The sequence below is a fragment of the Aethalodelphis obliquidens genome, unplaced genomic scaffold (assembly GCF_003676395.1).
Source record: "Aethalodelphis obliquidens isolate GAN/ISIS:26980383/991018 unplaced genomic scaffold, ASM367639v1 scaffold8, whole genome shotgun sequence".
NCBI lineage: Eukaryota > Metazoa > Chordata > Mammalia > Artiodactyla > Delphinidae > Aethalodelphis > Aethalodelphis obliquidens.
In genome coordinates, this window is record NW_020837952.1 from 45,712,760 (window position 1) to 45,736,936 (window position 24,177).

The 24,177-nt window shown below is 41.7% G+C and overlaps 1 protein-coding gene across 3 annotated transcripts in view; it reads right to left on the minus strand.

Moving 5' to 3' along the window:
• The window catches only part of IGF1 (insulin like growth factor 1), a 75,677-nt gene that overhangs the window by 17,351 nt on the left and 34,149 nt on the right, over window positions 1-24,177 (minus strand). For 2 of the 3 annotated variants that reach the window (XM_027107361.1, XM_027107362.1), the window contains exon 3: window positions 3,876-4,057. In XM_027107361.1, coding sequence (XP_026963162.1) covers window positions 3,876-4,057 — 182 coding nt within the window. Of the gene's footprint in view, window positions 1-1,919; window positions 2,391-3,875; window positions 4,058-24,177 lie in introns of those variants that run through there. The other variant, XM_027107359.1, reaches the window with a different exon arrangement.

Here is a 24,177-nt window from a genome sequence, read left to right on the forward strand (position 1 = left end):
TATAACTGACATTGATTCAGTCATCAAGGAAAAAGGGAAGGGATAATCTTCTAAGAAATCTTTCCATAGGACATGAACTGTTAATTCTTCTACCAAACTGTGGTCCCTTGAAAAGCCATCGCTGTTTGTGGGGTTACTCTCAGGTGGTAGAAACAGTAGGTATTGGCTTATGCCTGAGGCTGGTTCCAAAGCATGTATGTATCAGAAGGAGAACTGGGCATCTCCTGAATAAGGTGGCTGGCCAGATGGGCTCAGGCAGCAGCCTGGCTTTTGTCTGTTCTAATAAGCCAGGACCTACTTTGCAACCATAACAGCAGTGTCTTGGCTCCCATGTGGCGCTTTGACATGCTTGTGATCAGACCTTTTCCTCCTTCCTGGCTTGAACCTTGGGCATCTCCATATATTATATATCCTGGGTTTTCAGTGACCCATGGAGGAAGGATGATCCTGAAGTAGAAAGCATGGCTGGGGCATGAAGGACAGGTAGAATGAATGTTCCTTTATACCATGACATCTTCAAAGTAGGCTACTTTGATGAAATGCTTCACTTCTTGGTTGTCATCCTCTTACTCCAAGTGTCATCGTTTGCTTGGCTGAGCACTTCTCTCTTGTACCCTCTCTCACCTCTTATAATTCACAATTTGCATGATCTTGAGGCTTTTTGCTTTATTATCTATGAAGACCCTAACCCTACTGTTTAAATCAAGGAAGCTGAAGGAGAAAATCTCTAAGACTCAAATTCTGTGATTCTACTTGACTTTTCTTTACCCTCAGGAAAATCTACTGCTCTTACTCTCTTTCATCCCCTTCCTTCTGATGGAAAATATTAAATTAGTAGCAGACTTCATGTGGCCATTTCCACCCTATCTTTTCCTTTTGGAATTCTTTCTTAGTCCCTGTTGATTGTATGTTGTTCTCTGTTGGCCAGAGGAGGGTGGCTTAGAACCCAAGCCTGTCTTTACTCATTTCTGGATCTCAGTATCCTTATCTTCAAAATGAAGGGATTGAAGCAAATGATTTTTGCAGCTCTAACATAACATGGCCCTAGTATTTCCATGGAGCAGAAACTCATAGGACTTCAAGTCTAAAAATCTAGATTTGTGTGTGTGTGTGTGTGTGTGCATGCATGAGAGAGAGGGTGGGGGGAGGGAGAGAATTTTATAGGTGATGGAATCACAAGGCAGTAGTCAAACATCAGAAGTCTTTGGTTTGGGGCTGAATTGTGTCCCCCACCAAATTCATATGTTGAAGTCCTAACCCCCAGTACCTCAGAATGTGATTGTATTTGGAGATAGGGTCTTTACACAGATATTTAAGTGAAAATAAGGTCATTATGATGGGTCCTACTCCAATATAACTGGTGTCCTTATGAGAAGAGGAAATCTGGGTACAGAGATTTGTATAGAGGGAAGATGATGTGCAAACACAGAGAAAAGAAGGCCAATTCCAAACCAAGGAAAGAGACTTGAAACAGATCCTTCCCTCCCAGGTCCCTGGAGGAACTGACCCTGACAACACCTTGATCTTGGACTTCCAGCCTCCAGAAATGTGTGAAAATGTCTGTGGCACTTTATTATGGCAGCCCTATCACACTAATACATCTTTTATGTCTGATTCCAAAGTGCACACAGAAAAGTTCAGTGACCTCCTCTCATAGGTAAGCTCTCAGGCGCCATGGGCCTTTAGGCAAATACTGGGTGCCCTTTGGCCCGAGCTTGACTAAGAAATGCAGCCTCCAATGACACTGTAGCAAAGGAAATCTGGGAACTTTTATGACACAATTCACTCTTGCTGAGAATTTGGGGCTAATATTTAACTCTGGATATATATTGACATGGAAATTCTTGTAAAATTCACACAAAATTTTAAAATGCATATAAAAGCCTTGATTTTTATTTTAATTATTTTACTTGTTTTTTTGGTGGGGAGGGGAATTGTTTTATTTGCCTCTTTCATAATTTTTGTTTTTTCATTCTTGCCACTGTCTGTCTTTGCACTTTCTTGGGCATGACATTTTCCTTTTCCATTTCTCCACGTTTATTAGTTTCTCCACATTTCTCCGTTTCTCCTCCTTCTGTCACATGAGCTCTCTAGCTCCAGCGGGCCTACTTTTCTTCATTTCCTCTATAGCATCTCCCACTTGCTTCTCGCTGTCTGCTTTTCTCTCATCCTCCTTGCCTCTGTCTTAGTCCTTCTCTCCTCCGTTTTCCTTTCTTGCCTGTGTTCAGTTTCTAGCTCCAGTCTCCCTCCTCTGCTCTTTCTTCTTTCCTTTCATCTGCTTGCTGACTTGCTTCCGTCCCCTCCTTCTGTTCCCCTCCTGGATGTTTCTTTGGCCCACCTTTCCTTCTCCTCTGAGACTTCTTTTTCTTGTTGGTGGATGGGGGCTGATACTGTAAACATCACAAAAATAATTGCATTGAGAACAGGTGGTCCCCTTGGTGTCCCGGGAGACAGAGCCTTTGAGTCAGCCCAGAATGCCTGGGCTCCATAGATGCAGAAGACATCATTGGTGCTGGAGAGGTGTCTGGACCTCAGTCACTAGACCTGATATTCCAGAACTTTGAGACTCATCTCTGACACCACCCACCCCCTCCCCAACTAGAAACTGAGAGGCACTGTGTCACCTGGAAAGAGAAAGAATTAACCTGCCTTCATCCCCTCAAGCACACCTTCCAGCCACATTCACCTAAACGTTATTTCTGTGGCACTTGTTCCTGACTCATCCTCTGGCTACTGTGTTCTCTGTGAACCAGGTTGTGCCTAGTCCCTTTGCATCACTCAAGGTGGCTCCCTGGGGTCGCATCTCTGCTAAGCCCCCTGTTCCAGCCTCAGCTGCAAATTAGGACCAGGAAGCAGCAAAGGTGTTATTATGTACTTCCAGGTCTCTCATCTTGTGCCTTCTGTCTGATACCAAAGTTTTGACTCCAAAGATTAAAACCTCAAGTTGTTTTCTTTTTTTGTCAACAGAGTCCCCAAGGAGACCTGAGAGCTTTTTACTTTCCTTATTCATCCTTCCTCATTTTCTTCACCTTCTCTTTAGTTCTCATTCTTTCTACTTAAATCACTAAAATGTAGTCACGTATATTCATTTGTTCACTTGTTCATTCACTCATTCAACAAAAATGTATTAAGTTATCAATGTGCATCAGATGATTTATGTACTTTTGATGGCATAGATAGTACCTCTAAGGCTTGTTTAAAGTCTAGCTCTTAGTAAGAGACACCTGCAGATTTTGATCATTAGAAATTTTTTGGTGTTCTTAGAGCCAAACAGAAGTTTCTATTTGTTTTTATGTTCTTTCTATTTTGTTTTTATTTTCTTTTATGTTTGCCACTGGATGTGAATTTCTATTAGTTCCCATTTTAGAGTGTTTTTTTTTTCTTTGCACCTTTGCAGAATACCAGGACTTGAAAGGTCACATACTTTATTCATGCAGTTATGACAGAAGTTAACACTTGTCCAACAGTTACTTTGTGCAGGCATGTGAAAAGCATTGCATGCACATTAACGACCTGATGAGGTAGATAGTACCGTTATCCCAACTTTACTGATGAAACTAGGGCTTGAGAAGTTACATTATTTCGCCAAGGGCTCTCCACTGGTGATTGGCGAACCTAGGATGTCAGTTTTGTCTGATACCAAAGCCCAAGTTTAATCACTCTTCTCCACCGTCTTCTGATGATCAGATGGTCCAGAGCAGTGGAAGGGAGAGTTTACAATGTGGAATAATGTAAGGGATGGACCTCTCAGTTGAGAATGGAGCTTTTTTGACCTGTGAGCCAGGAGACTACGGGACCTAGTTACTGTTTGGCTCACCCACATGGATAGGATACAGATCTTGCAGGGGTGGCCATCCCCCCCCAGGTTGGCTTACCTTCTGAGCCTTGGGCATGTCGGTGTGGCGCTGGGCACGGACAGAGCGGGCTGACTTGGCAGGCTTGAGAGGCGCGCAGTACATCTCCAGCCTCCTCAGATCACAGCTCCGGAAGCAGCATTCATCCACGATTCCTGTCTGAGGCGCCCTCCGACTGCTCGAGCCATACCCCGTGGGCTTGTCTGTTCCAATCAAACGCAGAGAGGCCTGGCTTTAGAGTGGGATAATATGCTATCTCCACAGTTCCACCCAGCCCCTGAAGACTCTCCTCTCCCCACACCTCATCAACCCACACTTTTGTGAGTCAACCTCTTCTTGAAGCTCCTCCAACAATTCCTGACCCCCTAGATCTTTCTGGACTCCAGTATGTCTCCTGGAGTTGGTGGCACACTCGTTGGCAATACCTCACTCATCGTGCATTTATTTGTGTTAATTCTCCTCAAGTTCTTAGCCACCTGTAGTCAAGGATCTTGTCTATACCCAATCCTCACCTTTCCTTATATGTTGACTTAATTGGGAGGCTGCTAGGAATATTAATTAAAAGAGCATGTTTTATGTTTTCTTAATCTTGTTAGCAAATCTGCATGGTTTTTGTTTGCAGGATGGCTCAGATGTTTGCTCTTTGGCTTAACTGCTTCTGTTATAACATCAGACTGAGAATTAAAGGGGTTTTAAGTCTGGAAAGTTCTCCTCACTTAACTGATGCAGAAACCGAGACTTGGAAACCGAAACTCAGAGTTGGGAATGACTCACTCAGGGTCATTCATGCAGTGGTGGAGCCAGGATTCAAACTCGGGTCTACTCCTGGCAAAGCCCAAGTGCCTCATAGAGCCTGGGAGACCTGTTGTGTGACTCTGGACAAGTCATTTAAGTCATTCCTGGGCCTCAGTTTACCCATTTGTAAAGTGGGGTTAATAAGATTTTCCTTGTACTGATTGCTTGAGGATTATATGACATACTGTATGAAAAGTACTTAGCATATCACCTGACACCTAGCAGGTCCTAAATAAATGTTGGTTTGTTTCCTCAGAACATCGCTTTCCAGGATCATATAGGGTCTGTGAAGAGACAGGCTCTCTATTGACTGCATCCAGAAGCTTTGGAACTTGGAACTGATGACAATACCAATGTGATAGGGCCCTTCTCCTATCACCCTAGAGAGGCCAGAACCATCATTTCTGTTTTCTTATAGAATAACCACTAGACTGAGACAGAATGAACTAAATGTCCATTTTTCATTCTGATTGCCCAGAGGGAACACCAGGAATCAAATTTCTTTTGATATTTGCAAATCAATGAGGCCTCGTTACTTGGCAAGTAGGTTTTAGTTTGATTCTATTTTGTTTTGTTTTGATTTGGACACACTTTTCTTGGCTCTAGAAGTAAAAAGGAGGCAAAACAAGTTTACATGGAACTTAAAACGTACTTGAATTCTTTGTAAACTTTTTGTCATAGTAGAACTTTCGTTACACCAAATCTTGCTTATATACCCATATATAAAACAGACAAAAGTGAAACTGCTGTGGCTTGGGCAAGGGCAGGGGACTGGATCTTGGCTTTCTCTGTCTCCCTTACCTCCCTTGGGAGGTGGAGGGCCTGAGTCTTCTCCACTGATGTCCAAGCTTCATGGAAGAAAATTTGTGAACTATTGAGCCAGAAGGATCCAATTAATCAATGTGACATATGTTCAATTTTAATTCCTGACACAGAAGACAGCATTATATGTTAAATAAAAAGTCTTACGTTCACATAATAATGATACTGTACTTTAGGATGGAGTTTTGAAAGTCAAAATCTCCATGTATATTTTGAACTCTCTAGTTGGGGGAGATCAGACCCATGGTCATGGCCTGCTACCAAACTAGTTTGGCTGCCTTGCGGCTCGAGGGGCCAGCTGTTCATGGCATCCTCTAAGAATCCAAATGTTTTCCTGATGCTTGGCACAGGAACCTGGGGATGCTTCCTCCCTGTAAGGCAGGTTTATTGTCCTTCTTCGGGCAGCTAGGGGTAGAAACTTAGCAAGGGTTCAATTGTGGTCTCTTTGGGTGGGGTGTGCTGCTTTCGTTCAGGGCGAACCCTGTGGGTTCCTCATGGTTGAGGGATTTGGAAGGGACCGGGCAGCTGGTCTCAGTTGGAGCCTCAACGGTGCTTTCACTTGCCATTGGAGGATCAACCAGTGCAGAAGACTCTCTGCTTCTGCTCGCCAGCTGGGCCCTGGCAAGCCAGGACTTATCTGGTCCCTTGGGCAATGTAAACAATATTTTTTGTTTTTTGTTTTGTTTTTATAATCTTTTCCTGGAACTATAAATTAGAATAAAGACACAAATAGGCTTACATGGCTCTTTGTAATCCACAAAGGACTTCTGCATACTTTTTGCTAAGTGGCTATTTCAAGAGGCTGAAGGGGTCAGCCAGTGGAGAGTGGCTGATACACTTTGGTTTTCTCTTGGGGTGGGGAGAGAGGGGAAGGTGACTCAGCCTACTTTGAGGTAAGTGTCCCTGTCATCCACCGCAGGTAATGATTGCTCTTTGCCAAAACGATGCATTTCTTGATGGGACATGATTGCGATTCATTTGTTGAATTTGGAATAGTAATTTGATGTTTGGAGGTAATGTGGCAGGAGTAGTTCCAGAAACCTTCACACTCGGCTAACTTAGAAACAACTAATTTCATCCTTATGGGTTGAAGATGGAGAGGGATAGGCTCTGTGATTCCGGGACCTATTTAGCACCTCTGTTTCAAGCATCTCTAAAGTTATCTTCCTTCTGAGACTCCATAGGTTCTGGAGCTTCTTGCTTGCCACTGGAGAAGGACACTAACCTTCATCTCAGAACAGCATCAAACATTGTATGTATACATATTCCCTTCTTGGTGACTGTCAACAGCCATGAAACTCACCACAGGACTATTTCCTCTTGAGAGATAGAAAGTAATCATCAGCACAGCAAACAATAATAGCACACACCAGGCATCTGCTTTGTCACCTCTTAGATGAGCTCAGAGTTTGCCATGGTTCAGTCTATAAAATAGCTGTGCTTTTTTTAGTCCATAGATCAATGACTTTAGGAACAGAGAAATTTAGGACTCTTCCATAATGCTCTAAAAAGAAAGTTTACCTTATGTCTATATCTGTTTTTTTTAATGTTGTCAAAATATTACAGACTTGGATTTTGTCAAAAATGTAACTACCGGTTATTTCTAACCACCACAATCCTAGAAAGATGTTTTTCTTTGTCTATTCATGATGTCTACAATGGACTAATTGTACTTCATTGAAAATATATGAACATAACAAGTATTTACCTTGCCTTTTAAAGTTTAATTGACCCTTTGAAGTGTATTATAGACTTGACTTCTGGTTCTACATAAAGATATTTAACAACAAAAAAAATCATTTCTCAACAATTGAGAGGCCAGAGTTGAAGGTCAAAGTTTTTCCCTTTATCTTCAAATGCCTCATATTTCTTATTTTTCAAGAACCAAAATAAAGATATTTCTTGCTATGGGCTAAAACTAGGAGCATGATGCAATGTGGTTTACCAGGAAAACAGTAAAATAATTTGCTACAGTATCAATTTTGAGAAAAATAGGAATTTTTAATGACCTCAGAATTGCAGCTATTGTCATTATGAGTAATTTTTAAATGAGATGGAGTGAACTGTTCCATCCTTGCCTTTAAAAACTCCTCATTAAGCACTAGGTAATTATGCTCCAGTGGGCAGAATCGGAGTTGGTAGGTGAAAGAGAAACAAATGTTGGACTAATATAAGCAAAAATTTCTAACAATTTGAACTTAAGAGTGTTAAAGATGGGACTGACTTCTTTTAAATGTAATGAACTTCCCATTGCTGGAAGCAGTTAAGTAAAGGCTATATGAACACCTGTCAGAGATCCTAAGAGCATATTCCCGTATTGAACACAGTGTCTGACTGCTATGGTCCTTTCTATTCCAAATAATCTGCAATAAGTAAAGAAATGAAGAAGAAAACTCACCTAGGCCAACCAAATATTCACTATGGTTGGAAACCACTTTTACACTGTCTTCAAGAAAGAAAACCAAATATTTTCTCACTTAGAAGGTTAAAATTTGTTTTCTGTTTATCACTTGAGTTCCCCAAGATGCTCAAAACATTTTTCTGTACTCAATTCTATGACAAAAGACAGGTGACTGGGATAGTCCTTTCTACAACTAGGTATAGTCCCAGAGTTCTGTCATACCAATTATGAAGTGTCCATATACTCACTCAACTGTTAGGGTGAACTGTTAGGCATGGGTATAATTTCACAGAATTTTCCTTGCTGACAAAGTCTTGACATTGGAAATTTATATATTTGTGTATTTATTTTTCAGTAGGTTTGCTCCAGAGCATGCAAACCAAAGATTGCTTAGCAGACAAGTTGGCTACCACCTAACCTAGGCCTTGAGTCCTCTATGAGCAGACATAAAGTGTCATCACGGTATCTTGAAAGTTGTACGGCTGTATCTTGAAAGTTGGCCAACAGACAGAATTCCAATGATTAAACAGCTGGCTTCTATAATAATAGCACTTCCCTTTAAATAATGCATGTCAGTGGAGTAATTCAATAATCTTCAAGGCAAACTTGCTAGTTATAAGGGTTTGGGGCAGACTTTTGGCATCATTAAAACCATGCCAATTAGCTGAGTCTCACATTTTGTCATGGATGCAAGCAACTTGCTTCCCTCCATCTCTGAAGGAAAAGGCATAATAATGAGATTTAACTGGGGTCATCACTTCTAGAGCAAAGAGCTCTGGTCATTCATCATTGGTAAATATGTACTACCTTTATTGGTGCCACATAAGCTTGTGTTTCTTTATAGATTTCTGGGGATACAGTGGGGACATTGTACTCAACTTTAATCTCCTTTGAAACTTCCCCTCTTGCTTATTGAGAAAGCTTCCCTTTAATTATTTTAACTCTATTGTTGGAAACAGGAGACATTGATTTGAAGAATCAGTATTTAAATAATAAAAAATGCAAAACATTTTCCAAATAGGGAAATATCCAGTTCTGAAGATATACACTTGTTACTCTTTGTGTTCCAAGGGCTAAAAGTTCTCTAGAAATTGCTAACGGGGGAGGTTCTAAAGTTGATCGTGTTTTGAAAGCAGGGAAAAAGAAGTAAGACAGTTCTAGTTGTATTTCCAGGGCTATTTCTAGAAAATACACAATTATGTGTCTGGTAGAAAATGCAAATGGATTATTAACTAATAAAAAACGAAGTTGCATTTAACTTTGATTAACTTAAGATTGATCACACAATCAAATACCATAGTTAATATCTGTAGAAGCCAGTTAGGTTTCCTACACCAGCTATCTGTCCATAACTTCCAGACCTGTTGACAATTTAGAATAACTCAGAATGGTTAGTTTCTTAGGCAGCAGTGCTCCATGGACCACCTTATCTAATAAAAATGCATTCAGTTGACATAATTTTGCATGGGATACTAGTAGGAAAGTTGAATAGAATGTGAGTAATCTTAAATTTGTGTCCATTTTAGTGAGAATCACTTCTCACTTTCCCTATTTATGGCTTTATGTGGAAAACTGGACTCCTATCATGAATTCCTAATATAAGGAAAATTGTGATAGGACCATTACCTAGACCCCAAATGTAATACATTGAATGGTTGATATTTCCTGGATTCATAGGATTTGCATTAACTTAAAGCCTTTTGATGAATCGATATTTTACCTTTAAAAATTTCTATGGAAATCAACTTGCATTAAAACAAATATTGAGATATATGTGTTCATGTGCTTAGTAAAGATATGGAAAGATGCCTTCACTACTGTAAGACCATCCACATCACTATGCATTTAGAATAACGAGAGTATGTACACACACATACTCGAACACATATCGGGGAATGAAGTGCTTGACTGTCAGTATCAAAACTATTGTCAAAACATTTTAAAAATAGGATTGTTTGTGAAGAACTTTTTCGAAAATATATGCCTATTGCCTGCCTTATATGTTGCTAGTGGACTCTGCACATTTCTGCTTTTCTGCAGAAGATCTTTCCAAGTAGGACTGGCCTTTGGCATTTATAAAAGTGAACACAGAAAATGTCCTCTCTTCTATGAACGGCATGTCATAAACTTTTCTTGAAAACCTATCAAATTCAGTCATCAGTTTCACTTCAGCCTGTGTTAATTTTTAATTTCCAGTGTCTGCTGGTCCCACTACTTCTCAGTTGAACGAGGTCATCTTTTCTAGGAATCGCGGCTCTGTTTGACCTGCCGCCACCCCCATCACTCGGCAACTCTTTCTCAGCTTCTAAATCCCCATCACCCAAAGACCAAAGTCTTCCTGTTACCCAATCAAGTCAATGTTTGTGTATCTCTGGGCCTAAAAGGAATGAAGCAGTGCTCTGTGGGGCTGCCCCTTTCTTCAAATATGTCATTTTTTTTTTTGGAAGCCCCAACTCAAGGGCAGGTGTGAAACTAGTGCTATTCGGTCTGCCTCTGTCCCAAAGGCCAGGGAGCTAAAGCGCAAGGCTTATGAGCAAGAAAACTAGAGATTCAGAGGAGAAACATTACCGTTTTAGGGCTCTTTGGAGAAATGGGCCGACAGAGTGGGAAGCAACGTGATGTATTACTTTAGCCTGATACAATGCCCTGGAGGGCGAGCGTCTTGCCAGGTCAGCACAATTTACTAGTTTAGGTTTGATTCCAGGCCTTGGAGGAGATAGATGTAGCCAACAAAATTATACTTTGGCAAGAGAAATGCTTTGCTGGACAGAAATGTTGTCCTGAGGGAATGGTTTGGTTTATCAACGTCTAAGGTAAAAGATAATCAAATGCCAGGAGGTCATTTTTATGTTTGAATTATTTCAGTTGAGCCTGCTATATAAGTTAGCTACCATTTTCCAGTTATATAGTTTCGATTAGTTAGAACATACTGCAGGGTTTGAGTATGATCTGCCTGTGACATCTGTCATACCAGTGAAGGAGGCAATGTGTGGAGTGGCTAAAAGCACATGTTTTGGAGTCAGACAGGTCTGGATTCTGCCACTTATTCACTATTCACCTTGGGCAAGGCACCAACTCTTCTAAGACTCAGATCCTGTTATGTAAAATGGACATAAGAGTATCTCCCAAGACTGTTGTGAAGGTTAAGTGAGAATGCATATAAAGTGTTTTGCACAATGTCTGGTATGCAATAAACTCTAAATATATGTTAGCTCTTATAATTGTTATGGAGTTAGCTGGCCAGCAAGGCTAGCTGGGCAGGTCTCCTCCTTTTCTTCTCTTCCTCTTAAAAATGCATCCTTTCCAAAGTTTGGTTGAAAAGATGGCCTTTCTAGATAAAGGAGGACTGTTCTCTATGAAAATAATGAATATGTGTTCCTTTGAAAGAATATCCAAACTTTATGTTGTATAGACTGTCCTAAATATTTTTAATCTGGAATAGGAACTCTATGAGAACAGATCCTCCAATTAAGTCACACAAGTGATATGGGCTTATCTTGAACTCTTGTTACCTTTGATTTCTCCCAAATAATCCACTGGCTAAAATAATTGGCTTTTCAGCATTAGTATCTATTCACTTATTTCAAAACAATGCTGCAAGGCATGGGAGGGATGTGGGCAAAATACATGGTCAGGGTGGTTCCCCAATCACTTTCCACCAGCATACGTATTTCTCTCCTCTTTCTTTTCTCTTCTTCCTCTATATCTGCTTGTCTCCTGTTATTGACAGCCATTGACATTCTTTTTGTTCACTGATGCACTTTAGGGCACAAGCTCATATTATGCAGAGTTCATGGTAGGCTAAGAATTAGAGTTTAGTTCCTTCTCTGGAATGACTGAAATCTAAGGCTCCCTTTCCTGCCAACCATGCTTTGGAAATAAACAGCCACCAAGTATACAATGTCACCAGGCCCACTAATCACTACTCCATCTTGGACCCATGCCTGAATGAGATGAAGACAGACAAAACAAGAGAGAATAAGAAGGGATGTTGAGGAATCGCACATATGGACCTGAGTTATCTCATTTTTTTGAGAAAGGCTGTGACGGAAATTGTAAGATGAGTCCGGCTCCAATGTGGAGATTGTAGCCATGCCACCAGCATTATCTCCTATACTTACACTGTTACTGTCAGTTTACTCTTTCAGATGTGGGAAGAGAGGCCTTGTAGGCAAAACATAAGGCATTCATGAATAGGGGGTAACGCCCCTCTTTCTGGTGCCACAGAAAGATGAATCAGCCAAAGGGGTATTAAAACACATTCTCTTTATTTTTAGTTTCACTCTAAAGTCTATCATTTCTCTTTTCTTTGCAACTTGGCACCTGCCCTGTGTTCTCAGGGGCCCTGCTCCCCGTCAGTCTCCTCACTCAGGCCTCTGTGTTTTGCTCAGGGTGCATCTGGAGATTTTCCCAGGGGTGGGTGTGACACGGTCAGGATCCAGGTGAAGGGGTGACAGCTGCCAGGGCCGTCTGGCGTGTCTGAAGGGAGAGTGTCGGGAGGTGTAGGCCCCATAAGGAGAGGCATCCGGGCCTGCATCAGGGAGTGAGGCGTTGGAGGGCAGCCTCCACAGCAGCAGAGACAGCCCTTGGCATTAGTGCAGAGAAGCAACAGCCAGAGTCAGCGACAGGTTGAACACAGGAGAGGAGGGAGGGAGGGAGAAGGGGGTTAGAGCGCTACATGGTATAAATAACTGCAGAGTGTGCACGTCAGTGCCAGTTGGGTTGTGTGTGAGGTACCTTTCATGCTGGTGTGTCAACAGCGTTGTTCCTGAATTGAAAGGTCCTGGGGAGTGTTTCTATAGCACCTAGCACAGTGCCATATGCAGAGAGGAAGTAAAAAAGAAGGCAATATGGTATACTGAAAACAACATTGGATTCCAGCCCAGATCCTTTGTGCAAACTCACAAGTCACCCAAACTCTCTGAGATTCAGTTTTCTCACATAGACAAAGTACTGGATAACATCAAGCACTCCTTCTAACAACGCGACTCTAAGCATTATCTAAATGGCTAGGGGACCCACTTTCTAATCAACAATGCATATAGGGCACATCAGTGTTTTTCCCCAACAATAGGGAAAAATACAGTGAAGAGAAGTTTGATGAGAGAGCCAGGTCTTTCCTCTTTGTCAGATTTAATTTTATATGAAAACAAGATTGATACATCAGATTGAATTTAAGAAAAGCAGGGATCAGCATTGGGTTTGATGGAGGAAAATAGGGAAAATGACCAGTATGGAGGTGGGTTTGAGTACAGGCAGGGGACAAGACCATTCGTGAGGACTGCAGAAGCCAGATCAAGGCAGGATACAGGTGTGAATTAGGAGGATAAGAAAGATAAGAGAGTCATTTGCTGGAGCTGTTGAAATACTAGAAAGAATCCAACTTCATTTTGCAAACGGATCCTAAAGGCTTTGAGGAATGAGGAAGTGGCCTCATTTGTGTGGGCACCCGGAAGTGAGAATGAGGATGAGAAGGGTCTTTCTAGAAACTCCTGGGCATGGTCTTTTTTTTTTTTTTTTTTAACGTTTTTATTGGATGCCCCATACATCTCTGAAGCTCTGTTCATTTCTTCTCCATCCTTCTTTGTGTTATTTGGATTGCATAATCACTATCAATTTATCTTTAAGTTTGCCGATTCCCTCTTCTTCCAGTTCAAATTTACTATTGAGCCCCTCTGGTGACTTTTTTTTTTTAACATCTTTATTGGAGTATAATTACTTTACAATGATGTGTTAGTTTCTGCTTTAAAACAAAGTGAATCGGCTATACATATACATATATCCCCATATCTCCTCCTTCTTGCATCTCCCTCCCACCTTCCCTATCCCACCCCTCTAGGTGGTCACAAAGCACCGAGCTGGTCTCCCTGTGCTATGCAGCTGCTTCCCACTAGCTATCTGTTTTACATTTGGTAGTATATATAAGTCCATGCCACTCTCTCACTTCATCCCAGCTTACCCTTCCCCCTCCCCATGTCCTCAAGTCCATTCTCTACGTCTGCGTCTTTATTCCTGTCCTGCCCCTAGATTCATCAGAACCTTTTTTTTTTCTTAGATTCCATATATATGTGTTAGCATATGGTATTTGTTTTTCTATTTCCGACTTACTTCACTCTGTATGACAGACTCTAGGTCCATCCACCTCGCTAAAAATAACTCAGTTTCGTTTCTTTTTATGGCTGAGTAATACTCCATTGTATATATGTGCCACATCTTTATCCATTCATCTTTCGATGGACACTTAGGTTGCTTCCATGTCCTGGCTATTGTAAATAGAGCTGCAATGAACATTGTGGTACATGACTCTTTTTGAATTATGGTTTTCTCAGGGTGTATGCCCAGTAGTGGGATTGCTGGGTCATGTGGTAGTTCTATTTTTAGTTTTGTAAGGAACCTCCATACTGTTCTCCATAGTGGCTGTATCAATTTACATTCCCACCAACAGTGTATGAGGGTTCCCTTTTCTCCACACCCTCTCCAGCATTTATTGTTTGTAAATTTTTTGATGATGGCCATTCTGGGGGCATGGTCTTTTAACATTACTCTTTGCAAAGCCACATCTTCAGAAGATAAGTGACCAGTCCCAGGAGGGTTGTTAACATTGTTGACCAGAATGCTGAATTTCCTAGTATTCAATGTGGGCAACATTTTATTTCACTAGCTTCCTAAGTGTCGTCAATGGTATCTGAATCCTCTGTGTGATAGTCAGCTTCTTCCTGGGGGACTGGTACATAGTTTCCCCAGAAAATTCCATCTACAATTACATGTTACCCATCTCTGATAATGTGAATGGGCTTCCAGACAGGTCATCATCTCTACCATTGGGAACCAACATCTGCCCAGAGGACAAAATTAGAAGACCATTATATACATGTTTTTTTCAAATGCTACACCTTTTTTTGGTAAGATAAACTAATGTTAAGGTTATGAAAATTTTTAAATCTGTACAAGGAGTTCTCAAGCAAGTGGTAGTATGGTTCCTCAAAATATTAAGCCGACTGAGGCTAAATGGTTCATTTAGACAGAGATTATATTGTCTCAGGAACTTTCAGCTAAAATCTGGACTTGTCTAACCATCCTTTATCTCTTTTTTCTCTATAGAATTTTGCTACATAATTTTCTCCCTTTCCCCTTAATATTTAATTGCTTAAACATGACCAAGAGACTTTAGGGCTTTCCTCAAATTATTAAATTTTAGAATTTCATAAAGCTTTGGACCTGAGAGCAAATTCAAGTTCAGCTAAGAAGTCTCTTAGTAATCTGGAAAAATCACCGAGCCTGTTAGTTTTAGCCACCCCCAAATATTATTTTTCTGAATTGAGCAAGTGAAGTATGAATAAGGAGAGGTGTGGCTGGGTTGCAGCTCGTCTCCAAGCTAAATCCTGTTCTCATCTTTATTTCATCTGGGACTGATATCATGTCTATATCTCCAAACCTCATTAAATGCTTTTAGCAAATATTATTATCAATCAAGAAAAATCTCTGATTCCTTTATTTATTTTACTAAAGGAAAATATTTTCAGCTTGTGATGTTGGCTGGAGAAATCAAACTCTTCTTTATTTTTATTTTTTGTCACATACTCAAACACACTGTGAATGACCACATTGCTCTGCTCTGGGACCCCACTCTGAGGCAATGGTTTCTTGGCCTTTTAGCCAATCACTCACTTCTGTGAATTTTCTTTCTGAGAACTGGAGACAGTTGCCCCAGAAGTCGTTTTCCAATTTATCACGAAACCTGTCCGTGGTTGCAGAATTAGTTGACCTCATTAGAAGCAAGCAACGTGAGGCCTGATGTGTCCTATAGCTGCGGAGGCTCCTTCGTGCAGGGACACTGGGCCAGGATAACTGCTTGTGGGATATTTTATTTCCCTCAACACTTACCTTCTGTTTGCTCTCTTTGGCTCAGATCTGGGTTTGGGAAGCCTGCATGACGGCACTGCTGATGTTAATACTTAGGCATAATTAGCTCTGTCCTAACTCTAGTAGAAAGTCAGGGCCCAGGTTCAGGGGCTAAATGCTCTCTTCTGATGCAGTTGTTGAACAGGGAAGCCTCCATTCTCTCTTTCCAGCCTTCCAGCAAGTACCTGCTTCCTTGTAACCCCACACCTAGCCTGTCACACCTGCGAGAAAGGAGAATATAAAATCCATTGATCTCTTAATGGGTATGGTCTCCATAATCCCCACTATGTCAATTAGATGCATATTTATATGAAAACTGCATGTATAAACCTTTAGGTTGATGAGAGGAAATGACTGTCAAGGTCTTGCAGCAGCTTCTGTATAATAGGGATAGGAGGAGAAGTGAAGCTTTTTAACCCGTAGTAAGGGTTCTGATAAGAGAATGTGGAGAGAGCTACAAACATTCTCATTTCTGAGCTGTCAGTTCAAGTCACTGACAATGACTTTTACAAAGAAGAGTGACAGGGAGAAGGGGGCTGTTGGTTTAGAAATATTTTAATCTACGTCTAACGACTTGCTAATTTATTTATTTTTCTCCTCAAGCAACTTCTTGTCCTCTTCCTCCTCCTTTGCTTCCGGTTCAGGACGGTACTCTGGTAAAGGTACTCGCGACATCGTAGTCTTTCCGTATCTTCTCATCGAACCAGTGCTCCCACGGTCCACCGAGATCTGCCCTCAGCAGGCATTTCCTGCAGTCAGACTATGACCCGTCATAAATTCCTTGCATTCTTCAGAACATCTGGGCCTTCTTTGGCCACATCTTTTTTCCTGGTACTCAACAGGCCACAAATCACCCTGGACTTCCCCTTCCAGGCTGTTGATGTCTTAACACTCTCCTTTCAAACCAGATTCTTCTCTCATCCTTGGCTGTGGCTCTTGGCTTTCCAACCTTCTCATCTCCCCCGTCCAGGTTAGTCATCTGTGGCATCACCAACTGGGGCTCTTTCTCCGAGCCTTCTATCTGGCCTGAAATGATGCATTTCTTCAAGTGTCAGAGTTACTATGCAGACTGTACTACCTGGTTTGATGCTTAGTTAAGCTCCCTTACGTTGATTTAAACACAGTAGTGCAGATGACACCTTCATGCCTCAAGAACGTTTGAGAAGACTCAAACCTAGAGGATATTGATTAGCTAGTGAGAAAGAAGGAACTATAATAAGACCTAAAGGTGTAATCAAATGAGGTTTGAAGCTTTTCCATTAAACGCAAGTTTCTCTGGAGATTGAAAAGGGGCATTTCATTCTCCAGTTCATTTTATGTTTAAACTAATTTCTTTGACATTTAGAACAAATGCGTGCCTTTGCAATAATATATTACCAATAGCTTCCCTTTGTTGAGTGCTTTCTATTAAGCTAGTATGGTAAATGTTACTTTTCATGTCATCTCGTTTACAGCAACTGCATGGAGTAGGCATTATTACTATACCCATTTTACATATGAGGAAACTGAAGTTTAGCAAGGTTAAGTAACTTGACCCAAATCATATAGCTAGTAGGTTGCCAAGAGAGTTCACTTCAACTGGGGACACCTTGAAAGTGGGAGAATTCTCAGGTGAGGAAAAATTCTGAAGTTGATACCACTACTGGGATTCTTAAAGTCACATAATGCTAAAATCCATGAAGGCTATGGGGGAGGTTATCTAAGTCAGCCAAACAACCCCAGGTTTTGAGCACGTGCAGTAGACACAGTTGTAGCCTAGGTATTCCAGAGACTGCCAGAAGGAATGTCATGCATGGCTTTTGCCCTCGAGAGAAAAGTCTGGGCAGTCCTGCAGCTTAAGGCATGGCTGGTGTTGGATGTTCACATCTCACCCAGTACACTGTGATTCTTTCCACTTTCAAAAGGGGCAGTCAGCTCTGTAGTGCAGCCAGACCATCTCGTTTCCAATCCCTTTGAATTGCACAAAATTATGACAACTTCAGCAGAAATTGAAAAATGAAATTTTACCCATAATCTCGCTACCCCAACACATTATAATATCATCATTTTTCTATATTTTTTTCTAGTTCTCACCCAGATGCATCATCATTTTGACACAGGTACAGTCACAGCCTGAATTTCAGGTAGTATTTTTGTGTTTTTTCACTTAACATTATATTGGGAGCATTTTCCATATTGCTCCATAATCTTTATAATTATAATTTTAAAGCTGAAGAATCTTTTATTGAGTAGATTTGCCACCATTTATTTTTTAAACTATTTTCCTGTTATTAGACGCTTAGTCTAGTTCCAGCTTTATCATTATTTTAACTAATGCACCAATAAGTGTCTTTGTGCACATAACTTTCTACTTCTAGATCATTTGTAAGAATAAATTCCCAGGAATGGAATTACTGAGTCAAATAATATTATCAGACAATCCTATTTTGGTGAAAGTCTACAATTTTTCATAAGGACCAAAGCAGAGAATTATATCTAGATTTTCTCCCAGGATTAGAAAAGCGAGAGCCAAGGTAGAGCACAAACAGGAATCTTACCTGCATCCCATGAATTAGAGAAAAGAACCAATTTCTGTTTTCAATTACTAGTGCAGTTTCCTCTGAAGGAAACATGGGATGTAACCAAGAATTGGGCTTGGTGTCCAAAAGTTTACTAAGTAGAAGAAAAACCAGGAAAAATGAAATTGATGACAAGAGACCCTAGTTCTCAATTTTCAAAATCACCAAGTACCTACAAGTTTTCTTCTCCAGGGTGGGGAGAGGGGATCCCCAGGAGCATAGCTGCCAACAGCATCACACCTCCTGTAGGGAGATGGGGAGTTTGTGTTCTAAATAGCAGAGGCTCTGCTTTCGTGCTCCTTCTGGACTCAGGACCTCCCTGGAATACCTGCCTCTTGCCCAGCCTGGGGTCTCTCAGCCTTCTTTCAGGGAGTAATATCCCTGACAACCTACCTCCCCATCTAACCCCAAATTTGGCCACATCTGCCCCTCTTTGACCACGTTATTCCTTCCCTGCTTATAATCATTCAATCACAAATGTTCATTGAGCACCTACTATATTCTAGATACTGCTCTCAGTACTGAGGACGAGGTGTGAACAAAACAGACAAAAATCGGATAACAGGTCATCATGCCCTCCATGCCCCTGGTTCCTATGACAACCTTATAGGAAACCATAGTGTGGCGATGCTGAAATCAACGTTTCAATGACTATTGCCCAGAGCGATTGGAGTCTTGAGTCCAGCAAGGGAGTTTCTTCCTTCAGGCTCCTGTGAGAATTCTTGTCTGAGGATTTCATTCCCACTAGCCTCTCTGAAGGTGCAAAATGATTATTTTGTGCATCACAAACTAACACTTAATCTATATATTAGGCTTTTTTTTTTTTCTGTTTTATGAGGACCAGTCCATTTCCCCACCTTGATTTGAAGCATTTTAAGGGTGGAAATGGTATCTCATATTTCTGTGTCTAGAAGCACAGCACTGGGCACTTATCAGGCAGTTTATAAATGATCACTGATTAGTGGATTGATGTCAAGTGCACCAACAGTACACAGAGAGGCACAGTATGAAGAAAATTTTACATTGGAAAGAAGAAACCCCAAATCAGCGTCCATGTCTGTGTCTCTGTTTCCTTTCTTGTTAAAGCTGAACGATGCTAGCAGTGTGGTTACCTAACAGTTCCCTCTGTGGGGTTGTGGTGAGTTAAGGCACATAGAGAGATTGGGACAGTGAGTGACATAGAACAAGCATTCATGAAATGTCACCTCATATCACCGTCCTCAGCATCACCATTAATGAATTAATTGTGAGGCTGTACAGCGAACTAGTGAAAACAAAGGCTCCGGAGCCAATTTGCCTGAGTTCAGACGCTGGCTCCACTTCTAATTTTGTGCCTGTGGGTAAGTTGCTTAACCTCTCGGGTCTCATCCAAAAGTGGGGGTGTGAATAGTATCCACCTCACAGGGTACTTGTGACAACAGCACGAGTGAATACTTAGTTCCAAGATTTCAGCAAAGAGTCAGTGAATGGCCACTATGTACTTGGACTCAGGGTTCAGAATACAGATGAGGACAGAAGACATGCAATCCCTTCCCCAGCCAGGAGACTGCAGTTCACAATGCATGTTGGTGTTATTGATCCATAGAACTAACTCCAGAGCTCACTGCAGACAGCACCTGGCCATTTCCACATTACTTTCACACACATTCTGTCCTTCAGCCATTTCGACAACCCTGTGAGACAGATGGAATTAGCCTCATTTTATAGATGAGAAAACTGAGAGCTTAAGTGACTCACAAATCTGGAAGTTCCTTTGATTTCAAATGGTAAAACTTCTCCACCCACATACCTGCCTCCTAACCCCCATGAAAAGACAAACTTCAGGTTCACAAACCTGTGGGAGCTCCTGAGGCAGCCGGGGCCCAAGGTGACTCACACGTCATGCAGTGGGTGGTTACACAATGATAAGCATCAGTGCTTCTCAAACCTGAGCCTGTATCAGTGCCACCCAGAGGGCTGGTTAAAACATCATTGGGTCCCGCCCTCAGTTTCTGTATTAGTAAGTCTGAGATGGTGCCTGATAATTTGCAATTCCAAGTTCTCAGATGATGCCCATGTCTCTGGCCTCTGTGTGATATAGACATCCAACATTTGGATATAATATATGGCTAAGTGGTGGAGTACTGGCCAGGAGGAAAGGGCCAGTGAGGACAGGCATCCTGGGAAGGACCCCTTACACTTGAAAAACTCCAGAAAGACTTCCTATCTCTTTTGATAATTGCCTAATAAAGGTAACTGTATGTCAGTCTAGTAGCAGAACCAGTTTTATTGCAAAAAGGAAAAAAAAATCATAACCCTCCAAAGTAAGAAACTACACTGAAACGAAAAACACATGTTGACCTTTTTTCCTTCCCTGCCTTTTTTATTTGCACAGTCCGTGTCGTTCTGACTTGCAGCTAGCACCTGAATACAAGAAGCCAGGTCACAGGGAGGGAAATTAGAGCCTTAATAAATTCCCCGGCCAAATGGAAAACTAGAAACACAGGGATGTCCTCTGATATTGAAAGCTGCCTTTTCTAAGTACCAGGTTCAATTTATTTTTAGGCTTTCAAAATTGTCAGGTGGGTATTCAAGCCAATCTGCTCAGTTGTAAAACTTAGTTCTAGAAGACCGACTTCCCAAGGACCCAAATCTATCTTTTCTATGCCCTCACCCTTTATAACCTCCCAGGCTAATGCAGAGAAGCCAAACAGGTGGGGTGGGTTTTGGGCACACCCTCAGGACCACATCATCAAAACACCTTTTCACAGAGCATTCAAAACTCATGGCAAAGGAGAGTGAAAGGGAAATATGCCACTGAGGATCGCTTATAGAACCAGGTGGTTATATAAACTAGAGGACATTCAATTTTGCAAACAGGAAAATCATAATTTGTTATTTGTCAGTCAGGCTACACATAAGCATCAAAGTTTCTTGAGCAAGTGTCGGGATCAATCCTGCTGAGGAAACAGGGTTAATTAATCCAACTGCTCCCATGCAGAAGTGGCAGGAAGAGGGCAAACGCTGTTCTATTTCTTTGCCGAGCCCTTCTCATGAGAATGTCTGTGAGGCTCCCATAGCTTTAAATCAAATGGTGCCCCGCAGGCAGGAAATCCATATTGGGAGCAGGGGGAGGAAAGCAGGGGCCACTGCTGGCTTGGCAATTATAACCGTCCTCCAGGTCCCCGTTTCCATTTCCCTTTAAAGAAGAAGTTGGATTTTTAATGATTCCCTTTCTAGTGACTTCCTTCCCGTTGCCTCACTAGGTCATTTCAGTGCACGCCTTCTTCACAGATCTATTTCTGGAAAACATCAGAGGGAAAATGACCTCATTCACTAATTGGGAAGCCAATTGGGTATCCCCAGGGTTGGCTGGTACTTCTGTGTTGAGGGGTCTCCCCACCCTCCCTGGCTGTTACTTATTAGCATCCTTTGTGTACTGAGCACTTCACCGAGGCTGAAGGAGCTTGAGAAGATGTAAAACACTTGGTCTGGTCCCAAGAAACCCATAAGTTAATAAAAAACACGGACCAAGAGATCAACATAACCTGAGGGCAGAAACTTAGTAGAACTTTAGCACTGAACAGGTCCTTAGAAATCCTGTAGCCCATAGATGAGTTTTGATAAGAAGCCTGTGAATCCTCTGTGTGGTGTGTAATTATGTGTGTTTGTGGATCAGACACTCAAAAGATTCCCAAAATGTTCCACGATCTGAGGAAAGCAGAGAAGTCCAGGCCCAGGCTTGCAGAGAAGCCAGTTTTGTTCCTATCTTACATTTCACAAACATCCAGCTGGCCTGTACATCATATCCCAAATGCCACATCCAATGTCAAAAGACACCAGAGGATCCAAGATACCTCCTCAGCCCAGTGTTCACCAAAGAGTGTTTCTCAAGAGGTTCCATGCAAAAAACTTAGGAAACAGCTGTACATGTTATCCCATTTTAGAGAGTCTGAGATTTCACCAGCCTATTCAAGTTTGTAAGAAGTTCTATAGTGAAGAAATCTATCTGCTGGTACTGAAGTCCACTCTCCCCAGATTTAATGGGCCACTGGACTCCTGTTACCCAGGAATGTCTATTAACTTCCTAAGGAACTAAGGCAACCGTATCCTGAAATTCCTTCCGTTTATCACTTCTTTTGATTAAAGTACATGAAAGAGTCCTTTGGAAATGTCCATAATTTACTAAGGAACAGTGCATTGTCAGCCGTCAACATCCCAGTAAAAGTGAAGTCTAGGTCTGGGAGAATAGACTATAAAGAAGGTTGGTTTGCTAAAGGCGATTGGTTCAGAATAGAATAGACCCCTGCTAAGCTGTAAGGTCTTCAGAGACCCCTCGTTGGGGAGCTTTCTCCACATCTAAGATAGCCACTGCCCTGATATCTATCATTCCATTGTTTCTTTGAAAACATTTATCAAGATAGACTCGGTTCCGCTTATTTATTGGCTGACTTGTACCTTGTCTCCCTCCTCCCCACCCCATTGGAACGTGAGATCCATGAGATCCTGTTCACTGCTCTAGCCCCAACACCAACCGCAGGTCTGCAAAGAGTAAGAGCTTAATGAATACCTTTTGTGGTCTACATCGTATGGACGTGCTACTTAATGGATAGAGAAATTGTGATTTGTTCACTGTTGTATCCCCAGTGCCTGTCATTAGTGCTCAGAAAGATGCTTGTTGAATAAATGAATGGAGAGGGGTGGTCTGCCTTGTTTTTCATGCTCAAACCATGCTTGTGGGTATTGGGAGAAATGAGTGGTATTCAGACTCTTATAGGATTGATATAAATTGAGATTCCTTTCTCAGGGACTGAGGTAATAGACTGGAATATTTTTCAGATTGCACTAAGGCAGGAAAAGATCTTCAAGCATTAGGAGGTAGGATTAGAATTGAAAGTGACCTTTAACAGTTTAGAAGGGGGTGGTCATTAAAAACAGGAAGATGTTTAAAATGGACAGAAATGGGCTCCAACTGGCAGAGACAAGTATTATAGCAAGATAGCTGTGGGCCCTAAGTGAGTGAGAAAGGGCTACAACAAAATTGTAATATGATGCGGCCGTATGTCGAGAATTATGAAATGAAAGCCTGGAGAGTAATCTTTCCACAAAACTTGGCATTGCTGAGGTTTTAATTAGACTGGGAACTCAGATTTCATCCTCCTATTTTAAGACTCATTTGGAGAAGCTGGAATGGATCCAGATAGGACTAAAAAAATGATGAACTGGGTGGAAAATAGAGTGAAGATTTAGCCCAGAAAAGAAAAGACGAAGAGGCGACTTAATCTTCGCCGCCAGGTATAATAAGTGTTATCATTACACAGAGTATTCATTCTCATCTCCACTGAGGACTACACGAGGGTAAACAGACTTGTGCTACATTGAAAGTGTTCCCACTTAAGCATCAGGAAGAATTTCTTGATTGTAAGGGGGAAACATGCTGACCCAGGGCACTGTGGGAAGCTGCCCTGGAGATCTTTAAATGTAGGATGACAACCATGTGCCTTGGAAGGCTTAGATAGAGGCAGGGGACTGGACCTAAGGACCTCTTGGCTTTCCTTGCATCTTTGATGCTGTGTTCAGAATCCCGGCTGCTAAGCACCCCATTCTCCACTAATCCTCCGTTCCCGTCACAAGACAGACCCCACACTGTCAAAATCCGAAAGGCTTCCCCTGGGAGGAGCTCGATTGTTCTCTCCTGAATAGGAAGGAAGCTGATAGTGTTGCTTCAGCTGCTTCCCTTCTCCAGCCCCCACAGAGAGAGGCCAGCTCTTGTCCTGATGGACCTCCCCAAATACTGGGATGGGCCTGCTCTCCATCTTGTGTGGGATTGGAAGACGTGCATCCACTTGGAGACAGTCGATACCTC